Raw genomic sequence first — 20,465 nt, 5'->3', positions numbered from 1 at the left:
AGGGAAACTAGGAAAGTACGGTGTCCTGGAAACCAAGTAAAGAAGGGCCATCAAGGTTGAGATAACTGTGTTGGATGCTGCCAACACATCAAGTAAGATGAGGTCTGAGACTTGACTGCTGATATAACACGGTATCTTCAGTGACTTTGGCTCCTTTGCTGAGGAGGCTGGGCAGAACCTCTGATGGAAGCTATTTCAGAAAAGCTTTGAAGTGCCGGAGAAGAACTGAAAAAAGCTTATGTAAGTATTTCTTTCAAGAAGTCTGGCTGTAAAGGGAAGTAAATAAATATGTGGTGCTTTATTTTGCTAAGTAGAGCTTTTATTTGCATGCAGTAAATATATCTATCCTTTTTTACCCCAACAGTCTGGAGTCTGGGTTTCCTGTTTTTGAGTTAGACATGTGCTGTGTGTGGACAGCAACTCTGGCCTGATTCTTTCACAGTACATTAAGCCTCTGTCCCTCCTGAGATGTCACCTGTCTTGGGGGCAGATGGGTCTCCCTGTTGAATGTCACAGGCATTTTTTTCAGTAACCTCAAAACCTTGTGGCTGACATACAACCATTATTCCCACATCCAAAGTGACCACATCCACCACTGTATCCGCATGTGTGACACCAAACCCTGGTGTGGCTACTTCTCCCCACACTGGCAGAATGTGGAAAAGATCAAAAGACCTTCTCCCCACACCCCCCCCCAAAAAAAAACCCAGACCACATAGTTTAGGACAAGGTGAGGTGACAAGGACATTTTTAAATAGCAGCAGCCATGACCACATCCCAACCCCTAACATCCCAACAGTCCTCCCACAAAACAACGTGACCACCCTGCACACTCACCCACCCTGCACACTCATACTCAAACAGGAGACACTGCACAGTAAGACACTGTTTCTCATAGAGCTCTATTGTGACATATAATAATAGGTACTCTATATAAATTAAATTAAAAATAAAGCTCCAGCAGGTTGCACAGGTTGGCTGTTAATAAATATATCTCTGGGTAATTGTGCCCCAAGACCAGCTCACGACCACTCTCCCTCATCCAGAGAATTATACAAAAATAAATACAGGCTCGGGGTAGGGGGTAGGGAAGGGAGGACATGCCCAGTTCCATTCTGAAGTTCTTCCCATTCATACCTTCCACCAGTCCCTCTTCCTCTCCACTGGTGTCACTGCAGGGAGCCCTGTGCTAACGAGAGCTCGGGGACAGGGACAAGGACAGGAAGGCTCTCTCCAGTTGAACATTCTCAGAAGCAAGGGGCCATGGTCCCCTCACTATACAGGTCACATATCTCATCTGATCCCTCTGGGGGTGGTTCAAGGGCTTCCCCTCCCCAGACCCCAGAGAGGAAAGCCTGTTGTTGCTGATCCCACCAGCAGCTCCTACGAGAACCAGGCCAGAGAGAGGCACAGTGCAAGCACCAGGAGGGACATACCACTGTTCAGAGCCACAGGGACCACCACCAACCCAGCCAAGACCCCCAGAGTCTGGGTCAAGGGTCCCCGGAGCTGGGGAGGTAATATACACACACATTCTGCAGGGGCTGCTGGGGTGGGAGAACTTTTGGGGGGCTCAAGGCTTGGGCTTGAACTCTCTTCCTCCTGGGAGCTCATGTGGGGCCTGGCCAGGCTGGAAGGACAGACTTCAGTGCCCAAGGGGCCAAGGAGGGTGAGATTTTGCCCCTGAGGGGCTGGAGCAGCTAACTCCTGGCCAGATATAGGAACTGAACTGTCTGCCCACTCAGCAGTAAACTCCATCTGGGCTTCTGTCCCAGACACCCCCAGGGACCCTGTCACCCCAGCTATCATCCTAGTCATGTGCAAAGAGTCAGTGTCCTTGCCCATTCCCTTTTCTGGAGCCACAGTGAACTGACTCTCTGTCCCCAAAACCACAGGGCTGTCACATCCCGAGCCCTCTGCCCATGGGAGCCACACATCTCCCATAGTGGCTGCCACAGGATGGGCCCCACAGAGGATTTCCGGAGGCGATTCCTTCGGGGTGTCCCCTTCTGGGCTGGAGGGTATCATGGAGAGCCCTTCTTCGCCCTCCCCCTCCTCATCAGGGTCCTCTGTGTCCTTGATGAGCTCCACACCGCGCCCTAGCCGGGCATAGTGCAGAGTTATCTCCTCAGCCAGGGCGCTGTTCAGGGCCCGCTCGGGGCCAGGCCACTTCAAGATCAGGTCGCGGTCCGTGAGTATGCCCAGGGGCTGGCTGGGGGACAACCCACCATCTGTGGGGCCCTCCCCATCACCTCCTGCCCCACCTGCAGCCACAGCAGCCCGCAGGCGGCTCAGGTGGGACAGGTAGAGCTGCTCCAGCTCCTGGTCAATGGTGTCCTCGCCAAGCAGCTCCTCCAACCCACTCATGGCCTCCAGACCCCCAGGTGGCTCATCCATGATGGCCCCCACCATGGGGTCCTTTCGGCCCCCTCCATTCTCACTCGGTACTTCCCACATGGCCTCCGCCTGGTGCTGGCTGGGTTCCAGGAGAGGCCCCACTGGCCCCTCACTTGCATCGGGCCCTGAGGCCTGGTCCCTGGGGGCGCCTCCCAGGCCACAGAGAGAGGAGGAGGCAGGAATCCTGATGACTGGTGCCTGGGGGACCTCTGTGAAAGCCACAGGCGGACTGCTTCGGGGGCCATCACCTTCCTCTGGGCGTTTGCCAGTCACTGTAACTTCAGACACCTGGAGCCGAGGTGGGGGAGGTCAGGGTAGGAGGGGAAAAGGGAAGGGAATGAAGTAGGAGGGGGTGGGACAAGTAGAGATTTTGAGAGCTGGTGACAGCTACCCCCACCCCTACAGGCCTTTGCACTAAAACTCCCCAAAGAACAGTCCATAATTCTCTAAACTCCAAAGATAATGTTGTTTGTATTACAAATACAAAGTTGAGATGGAGTAAAGGGGGCTTCCTGCAGATAAGAAAGCAAAGGAATTCAGTGGACACCAAGATCTGGTAAAGAGCTATCAGTAAACATTACTAGCTCTCCTCCAGAACACATCCAGAACAGCTACAAGAACTCACGTCTTCCCTTTTTAAAAAAAGTATTTCCCAGCTCCATCTTTTGACAAAGCCTGGCGACTGACCTAGCAGGCAGCTCGAGGTCCAAATACCATTCTCCTCTAAGAAGAGAAAGGGCTCCTTTAAGAAGTGGCTGTTTCCAGGTTTAGGACACAGACTCATCCTTAAGACGAGTCTGGGACACACTGTCATGGCAGTATGTGAGGAAGTGCTCGGAGAATGATGGGATGGTGCCCAAAAGGCTCTGGAGACTATCCATACAAGCTCCTACTGCCCCGAGAGTTGAATGGAAGCATCAAAATAAATAAATGAGGGCACTGGATTGAGACACTCAAATAGGCTTCAAATTCATGTGTTCATAATGATATACCAAAAGCAAACATTCTTTAATTGGTCACCTTTGGAAAATCCATTTCTTCTGAAAGCTAGTAAATAAAGGGAAAGGTTAAACTAAACAGATTAAATGAAATTACACTAAATTAAATTTAATAGGGAAAATTAAATGTTTACATAGTTTTCCTATATAACTATACCTCAAGGTAACCAAGCAGTTGATGTGAGAAAGCTTTTCTTTAGAGAATTCTAGCTAATAAGGACAAAAAAGCAAACAAAAAAATAAATGAAGAATAAGAGAATTAAATTTATTCTATTGAAATTAATTTAATAGATTATATTTAATAAATATAATAAAATTGATAGTTTAATAAATTTAACAATAGATCATATTAATTAAATAGAATGAATACATCAATAAAAATAGAGTAAAAAACATGTTTCCACCTGGATATAATCAGCCAGATCCAGACTGCAGGAAATTCTACAGGGCAAACAAGGTTTCTTCAACAAACAAATTGCAAGGAAAGGGAGGGAAATTAAAAATTCTCAAAAGAGCCATTAACCAAACACAAAGTATTACCCTTGTTTGGACCCTAAAATACTTACAAGCTAAGGAAATTCCAACCAACAGTGACCAAATATTTGATGATACTAAAGAATTAGTGTCACTTTCCTGAGGGTGTGATGATGGCACATGGGATTTTTGTTTCTTTGTTGCTGCTATTTGGGGTTTTGGTTTTTTTTTTTTTTTTTAGAATTCTGAGGTTCAAACTGAAGTATTAAAGAATGGGATGATGTCTGGATTTTTTTTCCTAAACTAGAGCGCGAAAGGGGAAGAGGTGGGGATATAGAAAAAGTAGGACTGGACATGCTGAAATTTGTTAAAGCTGGGTGATGGGTATATGTGGATTCATTTACCTGATCTCTTTACTTTTATGTTTAAAATGTTTGTATTAAAAGGTTCACACACACACACACCCTCCAGAATTCCTCTCTCTCTCTGCAAGCACGGCACAAGCTCACCAGGACACTGATTTAGCCTCCAGCTCACTGCACCCCTCACAATCACGGTCTGTTCTCCTCATAGCAGTCAGAGGGTGCCCATCTGAACTAAGTCAGTTCAAGGCGTTCCTGTGCTCTCAACCCTCCATCTGGTCACTCCCCTATCACTCAGGGTGAAAGCCAGAGTCCTCCCCATGGCCCTCCACAGTCTGTCTCTGGCACCTCTCCCACCTTACCCCTGCAGCTTCCACTCATTGCTCTTCACACGCCTTTGTCAAGGCCCTGCCTTCTCTTTCTCTCGTCCTCCTCCTCTTCCCCCCATCTCTTTATTCCCTTAATTTTTTCCTGAATACTTATCCCCATCGAAAATACCATATATTTTAAATATTATTTTGTTTTATTATGTCTTCTCCACTAAAACGTAAGCCCTACAAAGACAGCGTATTTGGTTACTACAGTATTCCCCGCATCCATAAGTGCCAGGCACAGAGCAAACACTCAGTAACTATGTCCCAAACTAATGAATGGAGTTTCTCAAGCCCCAGGTAAAAACTTGCATTCTACTCCTCCCCCCATGAGGTTCTAATTTGGGGACCTCGCTCTGACCTCAGATGAACCCAGAACAAGCCAGTGTCCAGCACCACCCAGCCTCCCAGCAAGCTGTCTGTCCAGATTTGCAGGGGCCTGCTTACCTGAAGTGTCATCTGGGGCCATGGACGGAGAGGGGTGGGGGCTACCAGGGGACCCACTGACTCCTGGACATCAGGACGCTCTGCTGGAGAGAGAGAAGAGCAGGGTTGGGGCAGGGCAGTGCACAAGCACGCCGGCCTTGGTTAAGAAAATCTGCTTCTCTAGTCAATTGACAGTTTGGCTCTGAAGCATTCTGTGACAATCTAAGGCAGAAGGTGTCTCAAATTGTATGGAAAGAAAAATGGAAGGAAGAAAGAAATTGGAAATATAAGCACAAACTCCCCCGACTGCAGTCAGCTGCTTACCCACAGCAGGACTATCATCATCCGGGCTCCTCATCCTCATCCTCAGCTCTTCCTCATTAGGCCTGTGGGGCAGAGGAGAGAACAGATGGATCTGCGGACATAATTTCACAGCTGCCTCTGTCCACCCACAGGAAGCAGCACTACATACTGTAAACATCTGAAATGGCTGCTTACCACACACAGCAATGGGCTCATGGAACCCGTGTTACATTCCCTTCCCACCGAGCAGCTCAGTTATGGCCTTCTTTGTGTGCTCTCAGAGCAGACTGCAGCAGACATCACTGGGCAAGCTTAATGAACACTTTGGATCATTTCTTTAGGGCATATCCCTGGCACTGGAGAAAACTATCTTTTCTAAGAAAGCATAAGTGAGGACCATGGGACACAGGAAGCTGCAAAGGGGAAGAAGGGAGCGGCAGGAGAATGGGAAGGTGGGTAGCAGAAAAAGGAAGTAACCTGGGGTCACAGACCCTCCACCCATCCCCCAATCAGCCTGGCAGGCCATTTAACCTCCCTAAGCCTCCTCCTCCTCACTTTAAAATGGAGCAAAGGGAACTGGGCAATGCACACCAAGATCAGATAAGAGAAATGAAACCACCACACCAGACACAGGGGCCAGGCAGAGAGAAGAAGCTGAACCAACCGTAGGCTAATTCATGGATCTTGTTCATCCTTTGCCAGGCAAGTCAGACCCCAAGGCTTGAGTGGCATAAGCCAAGTGTATTTTAGCCAGATCTTGCCAGGGGTGGGGTGATGGGCAGCAGAAAGAAACTTCTGCTCTCATTCTCACAAATGAGAAGCAAATGTTTACAGATTAAGGCAAATGAGGAGAGCATTAACTGAAACAAGTTCAGAGACCTGAGAGCAGCTGAGGCAATTGCTCAAACCTTGTTCTTCCTAAGAAGTAACCTGATGATGTTGACATTTTTGGAAGTGGTTGCAACTTCTTGAAAACAAGTAACTTCCTTCATAGAAACAGAGTATCATGAGCTGACCTGAATATAGTACTTACTATGGTGCTAGGCACCATTCTAAGTAGAGCCCATGTATTATCTCAATCCTCATGACATCCCTAGGAGATAGGTACTCTGAATCCTTTGAAGTAGGCAGTACTACTCTCCCTATCTTACAAATGATGCAATGGAAGTCAAGTCTCAAGATCAAGTAGTGAAGCTTGAAACCTAGGTCTTCCAGCTCCTAAGTCTGTGCTCTTAACCAACAAACTGTGGCTTCTTGGACAAGGGAGACTGGGCTCTTCCTCCAACCCATTCTCCAACACATTCTGGAAGGACACAAAGGAAGGCATTAATAATACACCAAGATCACCACCCACCCCACCTCCTGCACTTGGACTTGTCTCTATACCCCGCTTTGGCCCACACACCCATTCCCAGTTTCCCTGTCTTCATGGAACACTGGCTACAAGACCACCAGACACAGAACTGCTTTCTCTTAGCATGCTCAGGGAGGAAGCTTGAACCACACGCATGGAACCACAGCCTGGAAGCTCTAAAAGGGACATCTATCTGTCTTGCTCCATGGACTAGAGTTCACCCATCCCACCAGAGATGTGTGAATCAGAATACTGGGGCCCGGTGTGGGTGACTCGGGGAGCACAGCCATTGATTCCTGCACATCATGGAAGAGAAAGGGGGATTCAGAGCAAGCCAGCTTGGTCCTCCACCAAGTCGCCTTAGGGGGTCTAAAATCCAAGTCTTTGGACTTATGACTCAATGTGACTTTTGCTGACTTCTTTTGCTGGTGTAGTCTTACATCAAAGAAAGTCACCTTCGAGGAGCTACTGAACCAAGCCTCTTCAAGAAGAACCATAGAGACAGAAAGGCAGTCCTCCCCCGGGGGCATGCCTAGGCAAGCCTTTCCCTACCGTCTGGCCAGTGCCAACAAACACCACAACCTGGCTTGTACTGAAGCCACTCCCGAGTCCTAGAGGGATGCAAAGGGGGGGGGGGGCAAGGTACTCAGAACAAAGTCAAGCAGCAGGAAAATAATTCCACGGTTGAGGGAAGAAGAAAAACAAATACAAAATAAATCCCTCAGCCCCCAGAGTGTCTTTTCTGCAGCCAAGGAGGGTGCACAGAGGGGGCCCATCCAGAAAGCAGGTCAAGCAATTGGGCCAATCCCAAGACTGACAAAGTCAGCAGAGACACATACAGGTCACTCTTCCGACCTCCCAAATCAGAGGTGGAAGCAAGAGGACCAGCATTTATTGTTCACCTCCTCCATGAGCCCTTTAAATCGATTCACCAAGTCATTTGAAAACCTTCACATCTTTCCTCCAAAGCAACACCATTCCCTTTTTACAAGTGTGGAAACTGAGGCTCAAGGAACCGTGTGTCTACACCCACTAACTACATACACACCACACTGAGAACATCCAAAGAGGGTTCCATTTTAAAGACAGTGTTTGAAACCGTGGGCTTCAGAAAAAGAAAAAAAAAAAACCTAAATATCCTTGAACTGTCTTTCATGGTAAGCACTCAGGGCAGCTATGACTTGAACCAAAAGGAGGCTGGTGAGAGAAATGGAGCACAAATGTATACGGACTCTGATCAGTAACAGAGAAGAGGGATTCTTAGAAAAATGGGGAGATTAAGAACAAAACTGTACCTCAGTATGCTTGCACACTTTCGAGAAGGAAACCTGTTCCTTTGGTACCAGCCCCACAAATGCCACGTGATATCTCAAGGGCAATGGGCACTAGTACACAGACCTGGGGACATCTCAGGCACACACCCTCTGGGGCAAGCTGGTGTGACTTAAAAGGGGCCAGTCTGGCCGATTTGCCAACCTCCTGGGTGTGAAAATTCCTCCTGCAATCAGGAAGCTCCACGGCCACTGACCTCAGATAGCACCCCGGGGAACCAGGGGTGAGATTTTCAGAAAGAGATGCCGACTGGCCCCAGCCCGGGCCAGGTAGGACAGAAAAAGGTGACTCAGCACAGACAGCGCGAGAGGGCTGATAACCTCCATGAGGAGCAAAGCAGACTTTCAGAGCAGCCACATTCCTGCCATCGCCACCACCGCCACTCCTCCCACCCCGTTCTCTGTGAACACCCCAATACTCATGTTTTCGAAGAACTTGGCCAGCTCAAAGTGGGTCACATACCAAAACCCAAAGGGAAACTCAGCAGAGCCTGGCTCCCTCCCGTGCAGTCAACCCGAAGGTGACGCTGACTCTCCGGGGCCAAGGGGGTTTCAGAAGGCTGCCGGATACTCGGAATCCCAGTCACCCTCAGCCATCTGCTCTCTGAAAAGAACAGGGTCTGAAGGCAGCTGTGAGAGCAAAGTTCTGCAGGGCACTGCTCTGCGCTCCCCAAGGACAGACCATGTCCACGGCAACTCTGGGCTTCTAGACCACCCAACAGGATGCAAAGAGAGCAGTTTACTGTGCCTGAAGCTACTTTTACAGCTGTGACCGCACCCTTTTCGGAGCATTTCACACGGTGGACTCAGCGCATCCATACAAGTGTCAACATACACACATGACAAAAAGCAGTTGCTCTTTGAACATCACCTGCCCTTACGACGTGTCATGATGCACTCTATTTCCTATGCTAGTCCCTTTCTTGGAAAATGTTTGTTGGAATCCAGTAAACTGATTTCACATCTCAATAAAGGATCATGACATGTACTTTTGAGTTACCCCAGCTCTGCCACCTACCAGCTGTGTGACCTGGAGCAAGTTACTTAACACTATGCCTCAATTTCCTCATCTGTGAAAAGGGTAAAACAGTAATACCTACCACAGAGAGCTGTTGCGGGGATTGAGAAAATACTTAAAAATCACTCGTAACATGCTTAACAGTAACCTCCTCCAAATTCCCCCTGAGGGAAGTTGAGGCTCCAAAAAGGAAAACGGCTTGTCCCACACTGCGAGCAGCCTGGCACAGCAGATAAAAACTGGGGCACTACAACAGGACCACCCCACCCCAGCTAGCGGTGATCTCAGCTCTGCCACTTCCGTAGTGTGTGGCCTAAGGCCCACATCCTTGCCAACACAGCCTTGCCAGTTTTCTAGGAACAGAAGAGGATCACTTTCACACAAAATCCTCACTCTCCAGACAACTAAGATGACTCCTGACCCAACCTGTTTCGACTCAGATTGTTCTGGTTTCCCCTAAGGCTGCCAACTCAGATAGCAAGTGGGGTCCCCATCCATTCAGCTATAGGTGCGAAGAAAAACCTCTAAGGTCTTACTGTGCAAGCGGCTCAGTGACAAGACCCTGGAGACACAACAGTGAGCAAACCCAACTAGGAAGCTTACGATTTAGTGTGGAGAAAGACATTAAAAAATATACTCACACTCATTCTTTCAACAAACATTTATTAAGCACCTGGTAAGTGCCAGGCACAGTGGCAGGCCCTGCAGGAACACAGCAATGGACAAAAGCGGGCTACGTCCCTAGCCCTCACGGAGCTTACAGTCTAGCAGGGCAGAGAGGGTCAACCGATTCCCTAATGAAGGTCCAACAGGAAGGTCTAACTGAGGTCAGTGATTCAGAAAAACAAAGAAGACCCTAGAACCAAGGGTCTTGGTCCAGACTACAGGCAGATGCCTGGAAGGAAAACATGCAAGAGAGGGGTAGAGGAGTGTGAGGCGGCTCAAAACATGGCAGGGGAGGCAATGGAGTTGATCTTGAACCAGGGGAGACACCAAGTGGGGATATGAGGCTGCAGGAAGGAGCGACGAGGAAGAGAAAGGCAAGTGCATTAAAAGGAAAAGCAGCAGAACATGACCAAGGCTAAGCAAGAAAGTTAAGTAGAAGCACTCAAGCCTTTGAAAAGAAAACCAGAAAACCACCTATGGAGTCTAGCAGATGTGGAGGGTTGAAGCAAATGGAGGTGACTCTTTAGAGCAGGGTTGACAATGAAAGGGAGGATGATTAAGGGGTGGCCACAAACAGTAGGGACAGAAGGAGGGGTCAAAGCAGACTGTTAAGTCGGTAGAGATGCTAGCATACATAGCGGCCAATAGAGAGGATTGGGTGAGGAGGGCAGTGAAAAGTTGTCAGGAGAGAAAGGGTAACTGATTGTCAGGTGCTGGAGCAAGTGGTGGAGGGACAGGCCTGAAGGAGAAAAAGGGTGCCCCCTCCTCCCCTGTAACACAAGGGAGGGCAATCAGTCTGCAGGCTTGGGGGCTGCAAGTTGTGGGAAGTTCCATTCTTATAGCTTCTATTTGGTTTTTTTAAAGCAGGAAGTCTGAAGGTAAAGAACATTTGAAAGAATCACATAAGGGAGGAACAAGAGTGGGTCAGAAAAAAACCCTGCTGGGCAAGTACTGCCAAGCAGGGTGGAATATGATCCCCAATTTGTGGCAATGCTCATCTGCTCTGCCGGGTGACATTCTCTAACAGGGCAGCCTCTAACAATCAGTGTTATGAGAAAACCCGGGCCTGAGGAGGCTGGAATGGAGAGACAGAAGTCCCCGAGGAAGCAGTCTCAGAACTGAAGGATCAAAACAAAGAGTATGCACAGGGCACAGAACCCACATTCCTGGTCCTGTGATAGAAACGGCATGGGCAAAGGCCTGCAGCAGGAAGGGGCAAGACACCTTGGAAAGACCACGTGACAAGAGCTTAGAAGACAGAGGACCACACGAAATGAGACTAGTAGCCAAGGATGCCAGATTGGGGGACAGGGCAGGGGGTGCATGAAGGTCCTAGCGAGGCTTTCTTGAGCTTTATTTTCAGGAGCAATAGCATACCTCCTGAGGGTATTAAGCCAAGGTAAATTAGGAGGGCTCCTCCCCACACCAGCCCTGGGATTTTGGACTATGAGAACCTCAGTTTGCTCATCCAGGAAAGATGGATAAAACCTATTCATGGGAAATGGAAAAGTCAGATGAGCTTTTGCCTGAAAACACTTATCAAAGCACCTAGCAAAGGGCAGGGTCTCTGCAAGGCCTCATACAAACCATCTTTACCTGCCCCTCCCACCCAGTTCTAAGACAGCCCTTTGCCATCTTAGCTCCAGTCTACCTTTTTCCCTGTTAGAGCCTAGTACTGTGCCCTGCACAAAGTAGGCTCTCAATAAATGCTTGTTGATGGGTCGTCTGAAAATCTAAGCATTATCAAAAGCTTGTTCCAGCAATCCAGGGAACTCATCTATTCCAGTCTCTGAGCTGTAGCCAGATGGCTACCAACTTCTCACATGCCCCCACCTGATGTGGCTGCACCCAGCACACAGTGGGCTTGCAGCCAATACTTCCTGATCAAGAACCCTCTACAGTGGGTTTCCCCCAGATTAAAGCTGGCAGCCCCTGAGCGACTCTACTGTCTTCCAAGAGGTGGCTGTTCTTCAACAGCACTCTCAGTCACCGGCAGCACACAGGTTTTAAAGACAATAATAAGTTGAAATGTACTCGCCAAGAAAGCCACCAACCTACAAAGAAATATCTTATCGCTGATCTTGCAATGAGCACCAACCTCCCCTTTGCAAGAGCTGAGATCAGGAGATAAAGAAGCTATCAAAAAGCCATCTGCCCACTTAAAATAATATCACAAGTCATGTTAGGAACCACAGACCCAGGGCCAGATACCAAAACAATTGTCTGAACGGGCTGCTTCATTTTTCTCCTTAAAACCACCCATGTATTTTAAAAGAAAAACACCCTCTCCACCCACCTTGGCCCTGTTCCTTTCCTTTCACACTCTTTAAAATGACCAAACCTTATTACCCCAACTGTAACATCTTACAGTGCTCCCACGACAATCGGCTGGGATGACGACTTGGGAAAAGTGACAGACATGAAGGCAACTATGGCATGGGAACCACTTGATACCTTGATCTGGGTGATGGCAACACATGGGCATAAATATGTGAAAATCTATTGAGCCTTATATTTTGGATCAATACACATTATGTCGGTGTCCCTCAATAAAGAAAGAAAAAATGGTAAAAGGAAAGCACGAAATGCTGGGAGAATCAGGAGTGAAAGGCAGATTTTGCCCTGAATCCTGTTAGGCCTTCAAGAGGAACAGCACTGGGAAAAAAAAAAATGTCCCTGACATTCACTCCCTAGTTCTGTCACTCACTAACTTGAGCAAGCTAGCTCACCAATCTGTGCTACCTGTTCCCACCTCTATGAAATAGGTGTGATCATAGCATCTATACCACACAGCATGCACAGCAGGCCTCGGGGAGGATTAACTTGAAACTCTCACAGAAAGATCAGTAAATGCTGGTCACTGTTTCCGTTCACAGTTACCACCATGCTTCAGTTACCTTGCCCAGGTTTACTGCGTCCAATCCTGCCACACAAAGTGACTGTCATTCCCCTTTATATGAGAAAACTGAGGCTCACAGATGAAGAAACTGAGGCAAGGTCACACAGCTGGTGACAAGCAGAGGAGTTGGGAAGGGGACAAAAAGGAACTGTTATGTGTGATTCTGTGAACAGGAATGATAACACCTGGCACCACTAAGAGCCAGGCTGGGTTCGGAGTGCTTTTTACTCATCTGCTCTGAAGTTGGGCTGTAATTATGCTTCACAGATGAGGGTACTGAGGCAAAGTGCAGTTAAATGAGTTGGCCAAGGTCACAGGCCAATGACGGCAAGGCTGGGACTTGAACCCAGACCCTCTGTTAGGATCTAAAGGCTTAATTTAACCCTGTAAAGAAATCCATACTGCCTCCCCCTTTAGACTAAGTCTCAGGTTATTACAGGGCTCCCAAGTCAGTAAGTGGGTGCTTGTGTGCTTGCTCACTTATCCAGACATATCTGCCCACCAGCCTCAAGCTAGACTGAACCATTCACAGCCTGAGACCTGGTGAGGACCACAAACATCTTGTTGCAGCCAGAGGATTGTGATCAAGCATATACAAGGTCCAAAAAAAGCACTTTCCCATTCCCATTCCTCCCCAGGAGCAGGGAAATATATGCATTTCCCACACGTGCACAGGAAATCTGTTCATCCCAGGCTAGACTTAGATGGCCCCCAAAAGAGTCAGGCCTAGCTGCGACCCTTGAATAACTCACAGCTTGATCGAGAACACCTAGGAGAATCGTGTATGGTGGTATGGCAAAAACCAAGGACACAAGCTTCAAGTCCAGGCCCAACTGGTTCTGCCCCTGCCAGAACCACTGCTTCCCAGGAGAGCATGGCTCAGACCCTCACTTCAACAGGCCTCAGACTAGACTAGAGCATAACAGTAAAGAGAGTGCACAGGTTTCAAGGTCAGACACAAATTGCAAAAGCCAGGCGCCATCACTTCCTCAACCAGCTTCTCCCTCTGGAACCCTATTTCCCTGCTCTGTCAAAGTGGGATCAGGTTCTCTGCCCCTGAATGGCAAGGCACTTGGTCCGCACCACCATGTCACTGCAGTTCTCTCCATTCCAGCACACTGTCCATTATTCACACCAAGCTCATTCCCACCTCAGGACCTTTGCACTTGCTGTTCCCTCTTCCTAGACCGCCCTTGCTCCCGTGTGTGCATAACTGTTTCTCTTCATCATTCAGGACTCAAGTGAAATGACACCTCCTCAGAGAAGTCCTCCTTTTCCCCTTTTCTACAAACTCTCCTCCCCACCCCCCACCATGTCTGTGCACAATTCTTATCATCCAGGACTCACCTCCTCAAAGGCCCTCCCTGAATAACTGCTTTAGCAGTTATCCCCTCCCATACTATCACCTTACTCTACTGTACTTTCCTCTCAACAGCTAACCTTATCCTTATTTGCCTGCTCATTATTTTTTCAATCTTTCTCCCACAGGAACCTATATGATCCTTGAGGGCAGGGAAGATGTCTGTCTTGTTCGGGGCTTTACAGTGGAATTCAATAAACGAATGAATGAAACCCCAGTAATTAAAACAGAGCCTAGCACATGTAACTGACTGAATGTGCCCGCCTCCCAGTCCTGGAGCACAGGCCTGAAGGGTTCCAGGGTCGGGATGCTTGTCCTCTATCCTAGACACAGCCCAGTGTTGGCGGAGGTGGCGCTGGCACACATTACCTGCGCCTCACCGGCTTCATGCAGCTCTTCAGCTGCCTGGCCTCAGCCTCCACCGGACCCTGGCACTCAGGCTGTGGCTCCAGCTGCGGCAGCTGCTGCTGCTGGGGCAGCCCTTCGGCATCAGTGGGTGTGGGAGCGGGTGCGATCCGGAGCAGGACTGTGTAGTTTCGGCCGTGGTTGTTGGCCCAGAAAGTGCCCTCGGGGGTCTCATAGCGCACCACGAAGTCCAGGCGCGCCCCATCGCCCGCGCCCTCAGCAAAGGGCAGCTGGAAGGCAAAGCGGTCAGTGCGGCCGCCATCATCGGGCGAGGAGGCGGGCGCCTGGCCGGGGCCCAGGCCAAGGCCCGGATCCAGGATGGGATCTCCTGTTCCTGGTCCTCCCGCTCCTGCCCCCGGCGGGCTGCGCGGGACGTAGCGCGCTGGGTGGTCGCAGAAGGAAGCCCAGCCGTCGTGTGAGGCCCGCACGTGCACCGCCTTCTCGAAGGAGCGGTTCAGCACGCGTACCAACCCGCGCAGTACCGGCGGGCGCCCCCCTGGCACCCAAACCCCGGCACCCCCGGGAACCGCTCCAGGAGGCGGCAGCAGTGCCTCCAGCTCCACCATGACGCGCCCCAAGCGCTCCAGACGGCCCGGCGCGGGCGGCAGCGAAAATGTGGGCACCAGGTAAAACCCCCCTCCGGCGGGCACGGGGCACAGCGGCGAGGGCTCGGAGCACGCCTCCTCTTCCTCCTCCCCTTCATCCCCATCCTCGCCATCGTCGTCCTCCTCAGCCCCTCCGCCATCGCCATCTTGCCCGGCCGCCGCCGCCATCTTGCCCGCCCCGGGCCCGCCCCACGGCCGGTAGCGGCGCAGCTGCGCCAGCGGCAGCCCCAGGGCCTCGTCGGCGAAGAGCACCCTCCGCGGAGCCACCGCTGCCTCAATCGAGGTGCGGGGCTCGCCCGCGGCCGGCGAGGGGGGCGCGGGATGCCGCAGCGGGGGCTCCACAGGGGCCGTGCGCGCCATATCGGCGGCGGCGGCGGCACCGACGGCACCGGCGGCGGGACCGGCGGGGGCAGGGCTTGAAGGGGCGGGTAGCCAATGGGATGGCCAGCGCGGGGGGAGTACGGCTCACGGGGGGCGTAGGCGGCGAGATGAAGACAGGTAGAGCGGAGAGCCAATGGAGAGCCACGCACGGGTGACGTAACGGTGAATGGAGTGCTGGAGAAGCACGCAGCCAATGGGGATGTCCGAGAGTGGGCGGTGTGGGGGGCGGAACGATCGGGAAAATCAATGGGGAAGCCTGAATGGGGGTGGTGCAGGGTCCAGGATGAAGGGAGAAGTAGGACAGTTAATGGGCAAGTGTGAGCGCGAATGGTGTGTGGGCTCTGGGGAAAACGGAAGGGCTACGGGCAATGGGAGCACCAGGGAGTAAACAGAGAGGCCCGAAATGTAGACCTGTGGGTTGCGTAGGTGGTGGGACGGCAGCTACAGACAGCTAACAGCCAATGGAGAGCCACGCACCGGTGATGTAGAGGCGGGCTAATGCTGCAGCGAACCAATGGGCAGTCTTGTGAACTGCACCCCGCCTTCAAAGGGCAGTGCCTGGGCGGAACTAGCCAATATGGAGGTTAGAAGGCGGCCGAGAGGCGGGACCTGAGGGCTAGAGCCAATAAGGATGGAGGATGAATGCAGGAGCGAGGAAGCGATAAGGCGGGTAGCCAATGGGAAAGCCAGACTGAAGGCAGTTCCGCCCTCAAAGGCAGTGCTAGAACGGGATGAACCAATGCTGAGCCTAGAAAATGTAGCGGGGAGGGACGCGAAGGCGGGGCAAAAAGAGCAGAGCCAAAGTAGGGCATTGTAGATGGTGTAAAGGAAGAGGTGAAGAGCCAATAAGGACCCCGGAGAGAGGGTGGTGCTTAGGTAGTCTGGACTGTAGGGTGAACGGGCACCAGAGCCATAGAATGCAAGAATATGCTTCTCGTGGATGGATGTGCCTACTGACCTAGATTTGTGAATGCCCAGAACCGCTGAAGACTGACTGCACCCCAGTGTGGGATGTAAGAAATCAAAACGGGCTCTCCCGGCATTTACTGGCTTCCCCTGCCCACCTGTGAGCCTTTGCTCAAGCGCTGCCACTAGCCAACAATGACCCTGATTGTCATCCTCAGCGTTCTCCAGAACTTGGCGCAGTTGTTGAATGAATGGCCAAATAGGAAATTGAGCTTTGGGGACTCCCTGGTGGCGCAAGGGGTTGAGACACAACCTATAAAGCTACCCGTAGCCACTGAAGCACAAGTTCGATCCCCGGCCAGGGAGGTGACCCACATGGCACAGCAGACCTCTCCTGACTCGCCCGCTGCTCCCCTCAGCAGTGTATTTCAGTCAGTCTGCCTGTTCTGCTCCCCACTCTGTCTCTGGTGAATCCTCTCACCTCCCCCCCCCCCCCGCACCTCTGGCCTGTACCCCAGTTCTTGTATAAATAAAAAAATAAAAAATCTTAAAAAAAAAAAAAATTGAGCTTTGGGGAAGATTAGCGTTTTCTAACTGTAGGTCAGCAAAACTACCTGACCGTGAGCCGCCAGGAGTTGATTGGATGTGTTGGCACTGACTAATGTAATCACAAGTCCAAACCCTAGCTTTCTTGCCCCACGCACTCCATACCCTATGGTAGCCTCACCTCCCTTCTCTCTGCTTTCACCTCTGCTCCTGCTGTTCCCTCTCCCAAGAGTGCATTCTGCTCCTGCTTCCTCCATCTAGTGAACTTGCACTATCCCGTTGAGGTTACACCTGTGGGAACTGAATTATAGCTTATGTCCACTGAGCCTGTCTACTAATACTTGCCCCCTCCATCTTGGGAGGATTTACTGCACACCTACTGTATGCAAGGTTCTGACTCCCAACAGCCCTAGGAGGGAGGTGGTTCTTCTAACAAGCACCCCCTCTTCAGGTATCATTGTCCAGGATGGAGTACTGGGTCAGGAAGGAGTATGTTCAACTGTGAGTAACAGAAAACTTGTGAAATAATGGGGTCCTTCAATAAAATAGAACTTTGATTTTTTTTCACACATAAGGGTCAAAGCTGGTAAGTAGTTCAGGGACTCCTTCCTGCCCAGTTAGGTTATATCCGTGCCCTTGCTGGCCCCAAGATTCATCCTTCCACAAATCCTGTCTGCTCTCCATTCAAATTATTTCCCAAATCTGCCCTCTCCTCACCCACTCCACTACCAGCACAGTCATCACTCAGTTGGACTATAGCAGTAACACCCCCTCCCTGGTCTCCTGGTTCCACCCTCACACCTATCACCCTTTCTACACTCCGTCATCAGAGGAATCCTATTAAACCCTAACACCATTCACATTTTTCCTCTGCTCACAACCCTCCTGTAGCCAACTCCTCACTCAGGGTAAAAGCCAAAGTCATTAACCTAGCCTGCAAGATCCTATGTGGTCTACCACACCTAGCCCCCTCTCTGACCTCACCTTCTAACCCTCCTCTCACATCTCTCTAACCACACCGACCTCCCTAGTAGAGCTTTGCAGATCAGGCACACTTCTACCTCAGATCCTTTGCACTGGCTGTTCCCTCTGGAATGACCCGGGTATCTACATTGCTCCCTCCCTCACCACTCTCAAGTCTTTTGTCAAACAGCCCCTTCTCTGGGGGGACTTTCACTGACCTCTGCTTACTCCTACCCGCTATCCCCCAGAAGACTTCCATGTGAGAAGATATGTCCAGTATTCAGAGAAGAGGTAGTGACGTCTGCCCCTTCTCTGCCCACCTGAACCCCCAACCCTCACTCTGCAAGGGTCCTGGCTCTTAGCAGCATCATTGTCATCCCTCCCATACCCTAACTACCACCTGAGTAGCCTCCTGGAACTCCCAGGGCTACAACCCTCAGTTTTGTTCCTACTTCTCTGGCCACTCCTCTCATGGATCAAGCGACAGTAAAGGAGAGACATCCTAGGCAGGGTATACGGAGGATGTAGCCCATGCCTCTGACTCTGAAAGAGAAAGCCAGCCCCCTCCCTCAGAGTGGGCAGGGAATGAGGCCTCGGCTTTACGAACTGACCTGGTTTCTAGTCACTTGGGATGTGTGGGAACAGTTTAGTTCCAAGTCCACAGGGAGCAAGGGGTCATTCACCCTGGAGACATCCCTAAAACCAGTTCCCCACGACTCCTTCCTGAGAAGCACACTCCTCACACCATCCCTTGCTCCCAACTATATGCTCCAACATCAGTGAAGCCCCTGCTGTACACAGGGTTCCTGTGCACTTCCAACTTGAGGGCCTCTCCTCAACTTGGCGCCTCCCCTGGCTGCCTGGCACACATAGGCCATCTTTGGGTCTCAGATGTGTCCCACCCTCAGAAGTCTCAACCAGTGAAAGTTTTGTTTTCAACTAATGGTAGAGAGGGTTGGGTTTTCTTTTTTAAATTGTTGGCTGATTTTTTTAAGGTCTTTTTTTTCCTATTCACCCTTCTTTCTTCTTTATTTCTTGTCTTCACAAAGCTGGGCCATCAGGACCCCTCTGGGCTTTTCCAGAAAGGTGAGTCTGAGTTAAGGAAAGAGATCCTCCTGTTTTTGTGGGTTTGGGAGGTGGGGGAGGAAAAGAGACAAAGAGGCAAAGGGGTGGGTCTTTGGCCACTGGGTTTATACTGTGTGAATGAAAAGCTGTTTCCAATTTCTCCTCCTCAGGCATGAAGCAAGTCTTGCAGACAGGTGGGAGTAGAGGCTGAGTGACAGAACCCTGACCATGCACGGCGCTGAGGAGCCAAGGATTGGGAGTGCCAGCCATGGCCTCTCAGGGGCCTTTATCCCCTGGGGCTGGTCTCCCCTGTGACCTGTGACTGGAGGGGGTGCCTGCTAAGATGAAGACACATAGCCGCCAATTTTTGGACAACTTTAAACCCTCACAAGCTTAAAGCTCCAGAAGAATCTCCAAATCCTAGAATCTCCCATGGTTGCATCCTAGTCAGGCTGCAGGACACCTGGGGATTGCAAAGCCTGGGACCAAGGAAAACAGGGGCCCCACTCGTCAGCTGAGAAAATGGTGCCTCTGTTTTCCCCATCTGTAGAGCAGCCATCATGACAAGATGGTCCTCAAAGAGTCGTGGTGAGGCCTGAGCTTGATCAATTATGAGAAGTGTTCAGTGTTGTGTGTGCCACATGGAAAATTCGAGTTTAAACATCAGCTACAGGATGATGGCGGATATTTGGAATCCTACATTCTTGGAAACTGATTTTTTTGGAAGTAGAAAGTTGCCAAGGCTGAACACCTCAGAAGCATCAGGCCAAGGTGGCCTTGACACCGAGAGGCTTGGGGTTCCTAGGGGCCTCTGGGCTTTCACGAGGATGGCTGCGTTAATACCGGGGGCTTGGTTGGGACCTTCCCAGTAGGGTGGCCTCCAGGCCAAAGGTCTCAGGCCCTCAGGTGTGAGTAAGGCAAGACCTTTTTCCCTTTTTTCACTCACTGATGCTCAGTGCATTCTAGGGGCCAGTGATTCTCAGACTTCAATTCTGTGAATGTGTGGGGGTGGGGGGGAGGTTAAACTCCCTGTTTTTTTCTCCATGAAGTAACTTCTATGGCTCTCATCCTCTGGGTTGGAGGAATGTTCAGAGCACCCCCTTGGGCAGTAAGAGTGATGATGACTATATCAATTCTACCTAAGGGGAAACTTAGGCCTGAAGCAGGGCAAGACCTCTGGAAACCCATGCCTATTCCATTTCTTTCCCTGCTGTTTCCTGCCGGCACATAGGGCCTCACTACCTCTCTTTCTTTCACCAGAGACCCTCAAATATCCTCTCACAGAGTGATGTCTCTGCTTGCCTGGGTTGCCCCTGTGATTTATTTGAGTTCTTTTTTCCCTTGTTTTTTTTTTTTTTTTTAAACTGTGGTTTCTCATGAGCCCTGTTATCTCATTGATACCTCTCACCTCTGTGGTGAGGGGAAGAAATCATATTTTCATATGACTCGTAAAGGGCAAAGAAAAAACCCAAAATTTCAAAATTTCCGTTTAAGTCTCATAATCAAGAAGAGGAGAAACAGAGCGAGAGAGAGAGAGTGAGAGAGAGAGAGAGAGAACTATGAGAACCCCCCCACCCTATACAAACTCATCAAAAAAATTGGATTATTAGAAGAGAGAGGTCTGTGGCTTCCACA

At 50.4% G+C, this 20,465-nt stretch overlaps 1 protein-coding gene across 2 annotated transcripts; it reads right to left on the bottom strand.

Moving 5' to 3' along the window:
* Positions 1-1,383: 1,383 nt before the first annotated feature.
* PPP1R3F (protein phosphatase 1 regulatory subunit 3F) lies at positions 1,384-15,329 on the bottom strand (the record flags this gene model as incomplete). 2 transcript variants are annotated; one of them, XM_084258821.1, is made up of 4 exons in its annotated part: positions 1,384-2,685; positions 5,050-5,132; positions 5,353-5,414; positions 14,329-15,329. In XM_084258821.1, the coding sequence occupies 4 exons, from the start codon at positions 15,327-15,329 to the stop codon at positions 1,384-1,386; spliced, it is 2,448 nt and encodes an 815-aa protein (XP_084114947.1). The 2 variants fall into 2 exon arrangements, with proteins under 2 accessions (XP_084114947.1, XP_084114948.1); XM_084258822.1 differs by having other exon boundaries at positions 5,050-5,129.
* Between the last annotated feature and the right edge of the window lie 5,136 nt (positions 15,330-20,465).

The sequence above is a fragment of the Talpa europaea genome, assembly GCF_964194135.1.
Source record: "Talpa europaea genome assembly, chromosome: X".
In the NCBI taxonomy this organism is placed as follows: domain Eukaryota; kingdom Metazoa; phylum Chordata; class Mammalia; order Eulipotyphla; family Talpidae; genus Talpa; species Talpa europaea.
This window is presented reverse-complemented; position numbering and strand designations above follow the sequence as displayed.